This window comes from Thamnophis elegans, chromosome Z (assembly GCF_009769535.1).
Source record: "Thamnophis elegans isolate rThaEle1 chromosome Z, rThaEle1.pri, whole genome shotgun sequence".
Classification (NCBI taxonomy): domain Eukaryota; kingdom Metazoa; phylum Chordata; class Lepidosauria; order Squamata; family Colubridae; genus Thamnophis; species Thamnophis elegans.
In genome coordinates, this window is record NC_045558.1 from 27338664 (window position 1) to 27353035 (window position 14372).

Here is a 14372-nt window from a genome sequence, read left to right on the forward strand (position 1 = left end):
ATGAGGAGGGACTTTTGCACAACTTCATCTATTGTGCCATTTACAGCCTTTCTTAGAATGTGAGACACCATCCACAGTCACACTTATCATGCTTTTTTATTTGGACTGCTGAAATGTGCTGTACATGGGGTTGCTTTTAAAGACTATATAGATGCTTCCCCTATTGATTCTTGTCCTACCCTCAAACCCTTTGTCTCCTTGACCTTCAAGATGCAACCAACAACATTTCATAAGCATCCTCTCCAGTGGTGGGATTTAAATAATTTAACAGCTGGTTCTCTGCCCTAATGATCAGCTGGATAGGTGTGGCTGGATGGTCATGTGGCTTGGTGGGTGTGGCCAATTTGACATCGCTCATGTGGAGAGGTGCTTCACCTCACCTGGTATCTCATGACTGTGGCAATACTGCTATGGTCATGAATGTGAAAAACAGTCATGTCACTTTTTTCAGTGCCATTGTAACTTTGAATTGTCACCAAATGAACTGTTGTAAGTCAAGGATTACCTGTACAAAAATACAAAAAGCTTCTTTGATTGCAAAATGCTCCCCTAAACAGCAATCATTAGATTAGAAATATCTGCAAGCTGGAGTTACAAATCAGGCAGGGTTCCAGAGCATCTTGAGAAATTGAAATAATTAAAATGCAATGATAACTATCAGCAGCCAATTCTTGCTCATAAAGTGAAACCCTTCAGCAGAGACATCATTTAAGCTCACCAGAAAGTGAGTGAGCATATTTTGGCTACAAAATGCCAAGCTAAAGAGACAAATTAACAAATTATATAGGAGATCCAGGTTCAAGCTTTCCAAGCTTGTCAGGATCACAATAAAATCAATATGTGCCTTAAATAAACTTCAGACTTGGTGCCATGTTACTGTCATGAGAGAAAACTAAAATGAACTGGAGGATCCACACCCCTACCTCCCCCCGCTTTTAAAATCTTACTATCAGTGAGTAATGTTGTGCCATAGCCATTCCAAAGCAATACAAGAGACTCCTGTCTTAAAGGTGCTTTTCCAAGAGGCAACTGGATTTTCTGGAATCCAAGAAAGTCCAGTTGTCTTTTGAAAAAAAAACACCTTTGGGATAGCCTTGACCTGGATGACTGAAGAATCCCCATAGACAAGAGACTCCTGTACTCAGTGAACTTACAAAGCACACCCAGAAGAAGCAATCCTTAGATCCATTTCCACAACTTAAAGATACCAGCTGGTCTCACTCACCTCACAAGATATCCTAAGGAAATCATACAGATTTAAGAAAAGATCACATGTCCCCAGATAGATAGTAAAAAAAAAATCAGACAGAATGCCAAGCTTGCCTCATACCTCTTGGAAGTACACCCCAAAAGGACAGTGCCAGAAACCACTAAAGCAATGTAAAAAGCTTAAAACAACCATTTCCTTTTAAGAAAGTCAAATCCCTATTACCAACAAAAGGGGAAAAAAACTTCCGGAGAAGAGACAGAAATTCTGGGTGTACTGCCAAGAATCATTAGCTGTTACAATGTAATAAGGCAGTTTCTGTAAACAGGGAAATAAAGATAAGGATTAGGTTGAAAACAATACGAGAATATTTCCTTCCTGCCTTCCTGGCAGGATTAGCCCTGTAAAGTGGAAAAAACCAAAAGTCTGTTGGAAGATTTCTTCCAATAACCTGTTTTCTGAACTGCTCAGAAATTTAACAAATAGTTCCCCTGAATAGGTGCGAACTGGTTGAATCCCACCACTGATCCTATCCCAGGAACAACATAAGAACAAAGCCGTACAGATATCTTATAAAAGTTACAACTATAGTTAGTTCCTCTTTTAGAGTTACACCATATTTTGTGTTAAAATATATGAAGTTGTATATAAATACACTGAGTTAGTGAATCAGGCTGATGTGAAAAGTACATGCCAGCTGCCACTTCTTCTATTTCAGTACTCAGAACCACATTAGAAAATTTTTGCTAATAGCCCATCAAACATGTGGACATTATTAAAAGGCAATTATGGTACATTTGTTGCTTTTTCTGAATATTAAAATCTATGGCTTTAGAAAATAAATATGTAAATATATTTTAATTTTACTATAGGTAAATTATGAACCAAACTCACGTTGGTATTATTCAGAAAGTGAAAATAATGAAAGATGCAAATCAATATGGGGAAATACTAGATATTGGTCTTCAAAGAGATGCAGCCTATTAGGATATTGGATCTGTCAAATTGCAAGAGGTAATATGTTTTTCATTCTCATGTAGTTTATTAGTACAGACAATAGAGAATGTATTCATTGCGCAACTTTTTAAAAAGCATTTATGGTTCTTTTAGCATTTATGTGATGGTCCCCTTTCTTTTGGGAGAGAAATTTGAGGGTCTTAAATACAATTCACTTTTACTGCAGATTTTATATTTGTATATACAACCTAAATAACAGAGTACAATGTCAAATATATCTAAATGATGCTCAAGAATGTAGTACACTGATGGCATTATTGGTGCCAAAAAAATTAATAATAATAATAATAATAATAATAATAATAATAATAATAATAATAGCAATAATATTAATAATTTACTAACCTATACACTGTCTGACTTTCAATCGCTCTGGGCTCATAAGAATCAAAGAAATTACAATAAAACCAATAAAAAGTTAAAAGATGGCAAGGGCAATGAAGGAAGGAAACTTATTCTTCCTTGCCAAGGGCATAAGTGAAGAGCCAGGGCTTTATAGCTCTTTCAAAAATGGGGGCCATTTGGATTTTGGGCAAAACTGGGATCTAGATTTCTATGATTTTATTTCCTTGTAAATATAGAAATACATTAAGCTAGTACAACATTTCAGTTTTTGTGGATTGCTTTTTGCAAAATGGAGTAATGTGATAAGATTGGCTTGAATTTCTTGTAATTAAAATATTTAATTTTGCAGGTTTAACCATACCAACAAACCAACCAGTCGACGACTTTGGTACGTTGAGCAATTTAATGTCAAAAATATTGTATGCAATGTTTACTAAAAACTATGGTTGTGCATTGTATTTTAGTTTGATTTGAATCAGACTGCTTTGAGCTAAATTTGGCTGCATAACATAAAGAAACATTCCTAAAATGTGATGCATGACAGTTGAGTTTGTAAGCAGACCGATTTCTCAGAACACTGAAGAAAGCCAGATATTGGCTCTGCATGGTGTGAAACTACAGACATTGTGATTTTCCCTAAGTGAAAGGAAGGTGTCATTTTTCTCTTTATAGGCATTAATTGAGTAGGGGTTTCCCAAGCATATGTAGAAATATAACCAAAGAAGAGTTACTAAAAATTACGGCACTTTTCATATCCATAAGAAATCATTGGACATGTTTAGAAAACATTACCAAATATACAAAGCTTTGATGAAATGTTTGCATTTGATAGTGATTTGATTGAATCAAATGAGCTAAGCAGTTGCCTAAGGCAACAACCCATTTCTCTCTCCAGCTAGTTCTGTAGGCAAATTAAAATGGCCTCCTCATTGCTTCGTTTTATACTGCTTTGTCCCAGAAGAGACTTTTGGGTATTTTGGAACATTTGTGTAGAAGCCATTTTCCAGTTATTGGAAGCACTGAGTTGAGATCAATTTGTCAGCTATTACAGGAATGCGTGTTTTGGGTGTGCTTGTTCATATCCAGAAGATTTTGGAAGGAAGAGCTTTGCCCCAAATGATAGCACATAATCTTCAAGTTGTTCTGTTTGCTTTATGATTTTGTGGAATGCATGCAAAGGGATCCTAGAACATATAAATCGTTTCTTCTACATCTTCTTTTGCAGAACATTCTTTTATAAGAATTGAAGATGGCTGGATTGAATATAAAAGCAATGAGTATTATTTCAGTAATACAATAATGCCTGCAGAAAAAGCCAGGAAGTTCTGCAAACAACATGGTGGCGATCTTACCACCATTGAGAGTAAAGAAGAAAATATATTTTTGTGGAAATATGTAAGAAATATATGCAAAAATTACTTATTCAAAATGAGAGGGAAATGTGTTTCTGTGTAATACAGGTGTGTGTGATGTGATAGCCAGAAGTTTTCAGAAACTGGAGTTGGATAAAATATATATTAAGATGAGACCCATTAACATCAATGGAAGTTTAATGCAGTCAACTTAGAAACAAATTATTTTAAAAAACACAATAATTTAGATGCTACCATTTTACTCAAATGAATTTTCAAAAGTACTATCATATTAAAAAGCAGAACATATTTCAAAATTATGTCATTTATTTTATATTTAGTTCCTTCCATTCAAAATGATTTGCAAATCACCATTACTGTATATTAAAGCAGTAAATAATTATTTTTATTTCCTATTCTTTCTTTTATGTATTAGATCTTCCATTATGAAAATCATAATACTTACATTGGTTTAACCTTGGGCCTTGACAAAAAGTTCGGGTACGTAAACAAGGTATATAAAACATTAACAAAATGCTGCAGTGTGCAATGTAATTCTGTTTTAAAATTATTTTTAATAATAAACCTGAAAAAATATAAATAAAGATCTTATTAAGGTCTTGTCAAAAGCCTTGCCAAGATTTTGACAGGCCTTTTTAAAAAAAACGAGATTCAATGAAAGGGATAACAATAAGACTTTTTAAAAATTCAGCTTTCATTGCATTGCTTTCATTTTGGAACACAATTTATCACTTCATTTCTTAAGATAAGTGATTCTTCGGTTTTTACTAATAACCATCTTTGAGCCAGAGAGGAAACGGTTCACCAAGGAATGTGCAGGTAGGCATGCTGTGAATCTTTCTCAAGCCCCCAAGATACCATTAGAGATTTGATAATAAAAAACCCCAAGCACAGACATTTAACTCTATGCAACAATCAATATTGCCATGTGATATTTCAACCTTTTGAACATTATTAGGTTACAATCACAATTGAACCCCAAATTTATGTTGCTAAGCAATACAGTTGTTAAGTGAATTTTGCCTCATTTTACCACTTATCTTAACTCAGTTGTTAAGCAAATCACTGCTGTTAAGTTAGTAACATGGTTGAATATGACTTCCCTGTGGACTTTACTCATCAGAAAGTTACAAAAGATGATTCCACATGACACCAGGAAACTGCAACTATCCCAAATATGAGTCAGTTATCAAGCATCTGAATTCTGACCATGTGATCATAGGGATGGTGCAATGGTCATAAGTGTGAAAAATGGTCATAAATAACTTTTTACAGTGCTGCTACAACTTTGAATTGCCACTAAATGGATTGTTGTAAATTAAGGCGTACTTGTATTAGAGTCTCATCATTTTCTTCTTTTCTTGTAAATCTAGATAATTGACAATCCAGTATGCTTTTATAATTTCGACCCTTCATTCAATGATTGTTTAAAATTAGGGTGGCACTGAGTGAAGGGACTCTCAACTGGTCCTCAAAGTTCTGGCCATGATTGCATGAGTAAAATTTGGAAAGCAGCAGGCAAGCAGCATATGATTCGTTACGGCATCCTTTGGTCATGTGATCAGCCAAACTCAAGAAACGTCATGGATTGCTTGCATTATTTCAGTTACTTTTGTTTTACAATGTCCACTTGGTGGGATTATTTTGTCTTTAAATAATGTGGACATTAAATAATGGTTTATGCCATTATAATGGTTTATACCAGTGGTAGTCAAACCTAGTCCATACTGCCCACTAGTGGGCATTCCAGCTTTCATGGTGGGCGGTAGGGGTTTGCTGTAACTCTGCTTTATAAATTTTATAAAGTAAAGTTACTTCCCTACTTTATAAATCACCATTACTGTGGAACCATGGGCGGTTAGAAAATTTTACTACTAACAGAGATAAAAAAAGTGGGTGGTAGGTATAAAAAGGTTGACTACCCCTGGTTTATACCATTATATTAAATAATGGAAGTGTATAAACCATTTGCAACCATTTCCTAGCCTCACAATCTTCTTAAGCTTTCAACAGTTGTTGTGCATTCAGAGCACTATTTGGACCTCAACAGGGATGTTTTATTACTGTACAAACCATTTCATAAATATTGTGATTCAGAAATGGTTTTGCTTGGATTTTGAAGTTTCAGGATTGAATCAGACTTTTCCAAAACTTAGAATGGTCAGAAACAGCTTCAGGCCAATATTTTACAGATGATATTTCAAAAGCTACCTCATTCCCCCCACTCCTCATCCTGCTATCTCTTTGGTAAAAGAAAAATACAAAAAAAAAAGGTAATACAAAAAAAAAAGTAAGTTTAATAAATTCATGCATCATAGGTGACTGTCGATTTTTTTTCTTCAGATGGATGGATGGAACTCCAGTGACATATGAAGCCTGGTCCCCCGGTGAACCCAACTTTGCAAATGATGATGAAAACTGTGTAGTTATGTATTCTGATTCAGGCAAGTAATAAAAACTTCATGTTTTAAACAGTTCTCTGTATGCATATGTTCAGGATAAGGCACAGCATTGTTTATTTTGAGCTAACTGGCACACATTATCATAGAACCTATCATTGGAAAACCATTATTTTATAATTCTAATTAGTATGTTTTATATTATGATATATGTACATTAACAAAATACTTAATAATAGTGTAGCATATTCTCCAACCAAGAATTTAAAGTTTTATCCATAAATCCAATCCTACTTTACTTCTTTACTGTATTATATTATCCCAGGAAAAACCAATTTCTAATTTGCAATTCTCATAAACCCCAAATAGTCTTGTTAATAGTCAGGGATTAAGGCAATTGTATTCCAAAAGAGATAGACAATCACCTATCTATCTCTTCTATAGAACCATATTTTGGAATTATTAACATATGAAAATAAGAAACAAGTAATCCTCACTTACTTATCACACCTGGAACTAACAACTCCATCACTAAACCATACAATCATAAGATGAAACAGTCATGGCTGCACCTGATTTACCATGATAGTTCCAGCTGCACATGTTTGTGAAATTACCTGCAGTCATTAAGCATGATGTCATGTGTGTGACTTGTAGGTTTCTGCCATCTTTTTCCATTGGTTCTGCTTGTTGAACGCTGGTTGTGAAGGTCATAAATGACAATCAAGTGACCATGCGTAACTGAAACAGTCTTAAACATATGTCAACTCCCACGATCCTGCATAATAATCATGTGACCATAGAGATGTGGCAATGGCTGCCACTTTGAGGACTAGCCCTAAATCTTTTTTAATGCCATTGCAATTTTAAGTGGTTATTGAATGAGTGATCAATAAGGGAGAACTGCTTCTATTGCTTCACAAATACTGTAGCATTCCAGTATGTATTATTGCACTTTCTATTATTCTTATCCTCATTATTTCAATTACAACATATACATTATATGAGCTGTTGCTATTTAAGAATAATTTAATCTTCCGAGGTGACAATATAATTTCTTTGATCAGGTGTATGGAATGATTTAAACTGTGGTGTTGAGACAACCTTCATCTGCGAGAGACACAATAGCTCTGTCCGTACAACTGCAGCGCCCACATTACCTGCAATTCCAAAAGGGTGCAGTGAGGGTTGGCTTTGGTTTAATGACAAGGTAACTGATTGTAAATTGTAAATATATTGAGAAATGATCCTTATACAAATATCCTATAGACAATATATGTGGTCCTCAACGTACGATCACAATTGAGACCAAAATTTATGTTGATAAGTGAAAAATTTGTTAAGGCAAGTTTTGCCCCATTTTTACCACTTCTCTTGCCACATTTGTTAAGCGAATCACTGCAGTTCTTAAATTAGTAACACAATTGTTAAGTGAATCTGGTTTCCCCATTGTATTTGCTTGTCAGAAGGTCGCAAAATGAGATCAATGGCCCTGGGACACTTGAGTCATCATAAATATGAGTCAGTTGCCAAGCATCCAAATATAAATTTTGTCACCATGAGGATGCTGCAATGGTCATAAGCATGAAAAATGGTCATTTTCCAGTACTGTTATAACTTTGAACAGACTTTAAATGAACCGTTGCAAATTGAAGACTACCTCTATGTATGTAAAATACATGAATTTTGTCACAGGTAGCCAGTGGTCTTTTTAGACCTCTCAGTGAACACAGGTAATTCAGGGAAAGATAGCTTCATGTCCTACATTACATCTATTGTATTAGGTAATATTTGAACAGAGTAACTGTGCCACAAAGAGGGGTGGGTTCCTGCCAGTTCTAACCTCTTCTATAGAAGAGGTTCCACAAATCTACTGTGCCATTTAGAACCAGTTCCAGCTCCCTCTCCCCGCCCATCCACACCACACTTGCCCTGGCTGCTGGGGCACTGATTAGCTGGCTCACCAATCACCCAATCGCCCCGCCTGCCTCTAAGAGTTCTATCTAAACCTTAAAGTCTTTAAGCTGTCAAGTTTGAATATCCCTGGGGTTATTTTTCTAAAGGGTTAGGGATGCAAGGGTCTTGTAACTTGACAGCTTTAAGACTTGCACACTTCAATGCCAGAATTCCTGAGCCAACATGACTGGAGGAGGAATTCTGGGAATTGAAGTCCACAAGTCTTAAAGATGTCAAGTTTGAACACTCCTGAGGTTTTTTTTCCTAAAGGGGTAGGGTGCAAGGGTCTTATAACTTGACAGCTTTAAGATTTGCGTGCTTCAAATGCCAGTTTCTGACCAACATTTTGGTTGCTAAGCAAGAGCATTGTTAAGTGAGTTTCACCACATTTTACAAGTTGGCCACACCCACCCAGTCACATGACTGGCAAGCCTCTCCCACTCAGTCACATGACCGGCAAGCCACTTCCACAAAAACAGGTCACACCTACAGAAGAGGTTCTAAAAAATTTTGAAACCCACTACTGGCCACAAAACAGAAATATCCGTAACAGTAAAAGTGAAAAATATGAATGTTACCAGTACAAAAACAGCCATGTTTTTTAGAAATAGATTTAACATTTCATGTAAATGCCATTTTTACTTTTGCTTCCATAGGTGTAAATGGAATTTTAAATGTTTACCCTTTAATAATATTTATTATATTACTTATATAATATATTAGTTATTATTATCAGTAGTCCTCATCCTACAACTATAATTTAACAACGAACTACTGCCATGAGTCATGCTGAACATTAAGCAGGTTATCATGTGACCAACTTCCTTTTACAATTTTTTAAATGCAGCAATTTTTTAGTAAATGTGTTAGTTGTAAAGTGAATGCAGCTATCATTAAGCAAATGCCATTGTCATTAAATGAACCCACTTCTACAATGGATATTTTTTTCATGGAAAACAGAAATAAACATCCAGCAACATTCAGTTTTCAGCAAAAAAAAAGAAAAAAGTAATACACTTTTGCCTTGTGACTGTGGAACACTGTAAATGTCTGTAAGTGTGAGCTCATTGCCAAATGTCCAAAATGTGATCACATGGCTGTGGGAGGGTGACAGCCATCGAAACATTAAGTCATAATTATCTTTTCATGGACCTCTCATAACTTTGAACAGTGACTAAGCGACAGAGTGTCAAGGTCTCGCTGTAACTTACAGTGTTGTGGTACATATCTATAAGCAAGGTCATTTGAAAAGTCTTGCTTCCTTGAATGGTATCTCCAAAGCAGCCACCAAGATTCTGAAAGACTTGGGCACTTCCTTTTTTTTTTAATCAGCCCCTCTCTCCTGGGTATAATAAGAACTAGCATGGCAGGTACAAACTTGGCTGTCTTAACTATCATTAATATAAAAATATTAAGAAGTCTATTACATCACAAAGAATAGATAAGGATGCATATAACCAAGACAAAGATGATAACTTTTATTATTGCTTATATTCTTTCCCAAAAAAGTGGACAGTTTAATTTTATTAATAGATAATTACTTAATAAGTTCTACATAACTAAAAAGTTATATTATGTCATGATTGATGATTATATGTTGGTTGTTTCTATTCTTTTGTTTAATTAATCCTCCCTTGATTGATTGATTGATTGATTGATTAATCAATTAACCAAGGGATTATTTAATCCCTTTTTATCCTTCTAGTGCTTCCAAGTATTTGGCTTCGTAGAAGAGGAGAAGAAAAACTGGAGCGCTGCACGTGATCACTGCAGAAACCTAGGAGGAAACCTGGCTAGTATACCAAGCAAAGCTGTTCAAGGTATAATCACTTCTCTAAACCATACTGACTATTAACATTTCTTTTAAAATCCAGCTCTTACTTTAATGATAAGAATTTTTATGCCCAATCTTCTTTCCTAACCTCCAGTATATATAATCTTTTGCCACTTAGAAAAAGGTGAAATATATTTGTTTGTTTGTTTGTTTATTGTTTACTTACTTATTTACTTACTACCTGCTTACTTACGTATTTAAATTTATGTAGCTGCCTATTTGCTCACAGTTACTCTAAGTGGATTATAGATAATAAAAACACAATGTAGAAAAAATGAAAATAATAAAGTAATAATAAAATAAAATAAAACCCCCATCCAACCACCCTCAGTGACAACACACACTCAAATCAGCTATCTAATGAGCTCCATCCCACTCTGGGTTCTCCAGCAAAACCTCATATTCAGGACCTTAAGAAAGAATCTAATTTCCAGGAGAGATGATGTTCCAGAGGGAAGGAGTCACCACATAGAAGGCCCTTCTTCTGGGTCTCATCAGATGTATCCCTTTATGGAATAGGGTCTGCAACATTCCTTCCTCCCCGCTCTAGTGGGTTGGGTGGATGTGATTGGCAAGAGACAGTCCCTCAGATAACCTGGTTCCAAGCAATGAAGAGCTTTAAGGGTGGTAACCAATAGCAATAGCAATAGCAGTAGACTTATATACCGCTTCATAGGCCTTTCAGGCCTCTCTAAGCGGTTTACAGAGAGTCAGCATATTGCCCCCAACAATCTGGGTCCTCATTTTACCCACCTCGGAAGGATGGAAGGCTGAGTCAACCCTGAGCCGGTGAGAAGGTTGAATTATACCCTGAAACAAATCGGCAACCAATGAAGTTCCCACAGCAGAGGTGACACATGTGCACACTAAGGCCTCCCAAAAACAATCTGAGTTGCTGCATTCTGAACCAACTGGAGATTCTAGATGCTTTTCAAATGTTGATATGAAAATGTTGGCACAATTCTTAGGATCTGCTCCTTCTCTATGGTCCCACGCCCATTCTTACTTCATGGTCCCATGCCCATTCTTACTCCAGAGCCGAGGTGGCGCAGTGGTTAGGGTGCAGTACTGCAGGCCACTTCAGCTGACTGTTATCTGCAGTTCAGCGGTTCTAATCTTACCGGCTCAAGGTTGACTCAGTCTTCCATCCTTCCGAGGTGGATGAAATGAGGACCCAGACTGTGGGGGTGATATGCTGACTCTGTAAACCACTTAGAGAGGGCCTAAAGCCCTATGAAGCGGTATATAAGTCTAACTGCTATTGCTATTCCAATTCAAAGGTTGCCATGCTGAAAATATAAAGGCAGTAAGAACCCAAAGCAATTTCACAATAATATAAAAAGTGTGCATCGGTAATAATATATGAGTTAAGTATCAGTTTAAAGCAGTTACAAATGTGTAACTGGATTGTTTCAAAGCAGATTTTGTTTTCAGTTCAATCCTGATATGACTAAGTAGTTAGAACTGTTTAGCTATTTGGCCCCACTTGATAAAAGACATTTTAAGGTAGATTGCCAGTCAGCTGCCAGGTGTGGTTTAAGTGATTGGTGATTTATAAAGCCTATCATGTCATGGAGCTTGGAATTGCCAGAATCCAATGGTTTCTGCTTGCCAAGTACATTCTTTCTTGGTCCCTTTTATTAAATGTCATCCTGTGGGATCGAAGAAGTTTGTCCTCTGTATTTCAGCTCCACCTCCCCCACACGCTCTGGAGCAGAAACTTCCCAGAGCTACTGACAACACTCAGGCAGACCCCTTAAGACCAGAGGTGGGTTCCTCCCGGTCTGGTACACCACAACAGGTAGTGAAAATCTGGTATACCAGATAGACCAGTGGTAATGGTGGCTTGGTCATGCCCCCGAATCTTGGCCATGCTCCCGTCAAAAGCTTTGTCAGAAGCTTTTGTTAAAAAATGTTTTTTTCCTGCCTGTTCAAGCAAGGGGGAAAAGCTTTAAAAAGTAAGAGAGAGAACGGGGGAGGGAGGAAGGGAAGGGAGAAAGAAAGAGAAAGAAAAAAAAAGAAAGAAAAAGAAGGAAGGAGGCTTACTTTTCAGCCAGGAGATTCAGCAAAGGAGAAAAACAAATGCTGTCGCTTTAAATTGGAACTGAGCATTCCTGGCTGTGGAATTCTGGGAATTGAAGTCCACAAGTCTTAAAGCTGCAAACTTTGGAGTCCTGCTTTAAGTTGAAAAGCTGCTCGGAAGGAGGTTTGCAAAGTGACATTCAGCAGTTATTTTTTGGGGGGGGATTTGCTTCCCATAAAGGGAAGGGAGGGAGGGAAGAAGAGAGGGAGGGAGGGAGGGAGGAAGGAAGGAAGGAAGGAAGAAAGAAAGAAAGAAAGAAAGAAAGAAAGAAAGAAAGAAAGAAAGAAAGAAAGAAAAAACAGCACAGCAATTTAGGACTAGAGGCTACTCAGAAGTCATCTGGTCCAACCTCCTGCTGCAGCAGGAAACCTTACATTGTCTGGATTATTTTGGTGTCTCTAATACAGAGGAAAATTGCTTGGTTTTTGGCTACTAAAATGTCAAAAACATGAGATTGAAGCTACAATCTGGATAACTCAATTTATCGCAGCAGAATAAAATGTGCATCTATTCTTCTGCCATCCTTTTTTAATTCTGTTCTGTGGTTTTGGTACCTTCTAGTATACTAAAGCAACGAATCCTCCTGCCAGAATATACCTCGCAGGCAGAAACAATTGGATAAAGGAGATTCCTCAGATAGCCAAGCCCTATGCCATGAAAGGCTTTATAGATGATCACCTGGAATGTTCTTAAGATGGGAACATAGAAATGGCTGTCATAAAGATTGTATGTGAGCAGAGTTTGGTCTGATATACTGAGGTAGTTTTTACAATCTAATATAATCAATGTAAACTTTTGAAAAGTTGGAACAACATGTAATTGGTCACGAGCCTGACAATAATTTATTGTAAAATATATCTGTATTCCTCCCCCCCTCCAGCTTTTCTCACAGTGCAATTAAAAAGTGCTAGTGGTAATATTTGGACTGGATTTACTGACAAGAATTGGGGCGGACATTTCATGTGGACTGATGGGAGTGGAGTCTATTTTACAAATTGGGCTAAAGGGTCACCTCGTTCACACGATGTAAGTCCTATTTGTTGGATTTTTTTCTGTTCTATTTCCCCACAAATGTGTAGTTAATCTCTTGATATTGAATTCCTACAATGATACAAAATTTATATGGAAAGGAGTCCCTTTTTTGTGATATGGCTGGCTATATAAATTTAATGAATGAATGCATAAATGAATAAAATGGGGGATATTTCAGATTTTTCTGTCTATTAAATAAGAAAAGTCTGCTGTACTTTCTCCTCATCAACAGAGGGTGATATAATACTGGGAAAAAAAATCAGTGTTACTCCTGTTGCTCTTTTTATGAATAAAAAATATCCCATGAATATTATGTTTTGGAGAATTTTACTATTGCCAACACTCAATTAAAGGGGGAAAAACAATCCAGTAAAATGAAATTTAAAATAAAAAAATCTATAGAAGCAAATAAATAAATAAATATGTAAAATTAAAATAAGTATGGAGAAGAAAGGACCCTGCCAGATTTAGAATGCCTGATACATTAAGCTGGTTACAACCTTCAAATTCATAGAAGTGATTTGATTCTCATGCCTGCTTAGCTTTGATGTATATAGTGAGCTGTGCACAGTATCCCAAAGGGCAAAGCTTGGTGACACAAGCAAAGAACTCCATTTCCATCTTGGTGCCTAGAAGGTCCAGTGTGTGGCTTCTTTGAAGGCTTCTCCAGTTTGTCTCCATGATTGTGGTTGTGCGGATATCCCTCTTGAAGAAGACATAGTGGCTCTGAATGGGACTTTTGGGAAGAGATGGCTGTCTAAATGGTTCCTTTGCCTGAGACAGCACATATTCTGAACAACTTTAGCATGTTATCCACTAACATTCCTGAAGTACTCTGGCTATAAAGAGTCATTGAAGCTATTGTTAGAAACCTCTGACTTCCTTCTAGCCCCTCCATTCTAAACCATAGTCAGTGGCAGCATCTTCCTTTGAATAAAAGATTTCATCCAATGATGGAGTCTCAATATGCTTCTGTAGTATGTGCTTCAGGATGCTTCTGTGCTAGACTCCATAGGATATCATGACAAATGACAGATACTGACATGGCAATCATCTTCTATAGTTACCAGAAACAGAAATTTATTTTCTTTTGATGTTATTAAGGAGGGTTCGAGAAAGACTGTTC

General features: G+C 36.5%; 1 protein-coding gene across 1 annotated transcript in view; it reads left to right on the forward strand.

The window, feature by feature from the left end:
• LOC116520744 (macrophage mannose receptor 1-like) overlaps nucleotides 1-14372 on the forward strand; it is a 44261-nt gene that overhangs the window by 20011 nt on the left and 9878 nt on the right. Inside the window, exons 15-21 of the mRNA XM_032235071.1 lie at nucleotides 2080-2221; nucleotides 3795-3964; nucleotides 4358-4422; nucleotides 6286-6386; nucleotides 7409-7551; nucleotides 10003-10117; nucleotides 13095-13240. Of these exons, the coding sequence (XP_032090962.1) occupies nucleotides 2080-2221; nucleotides 3795-3964; nucleotides 4358-4422; nucleotides 6286-6386; nucleotides 7409-7551; nucleotides 10003-10117; nucleotides 13095-13240 (882 nt within the window). The remainder of the gene's footprint in view (nucleotides 1-2079; nucleotides 2222-3794; nucleotides 3965-4357; nucleotides 4423-6285; nucleotides 6387-7408; nucleotides 7552-10002; nucleotides 10118-13094; nucleotides 13241-14372) is intronic.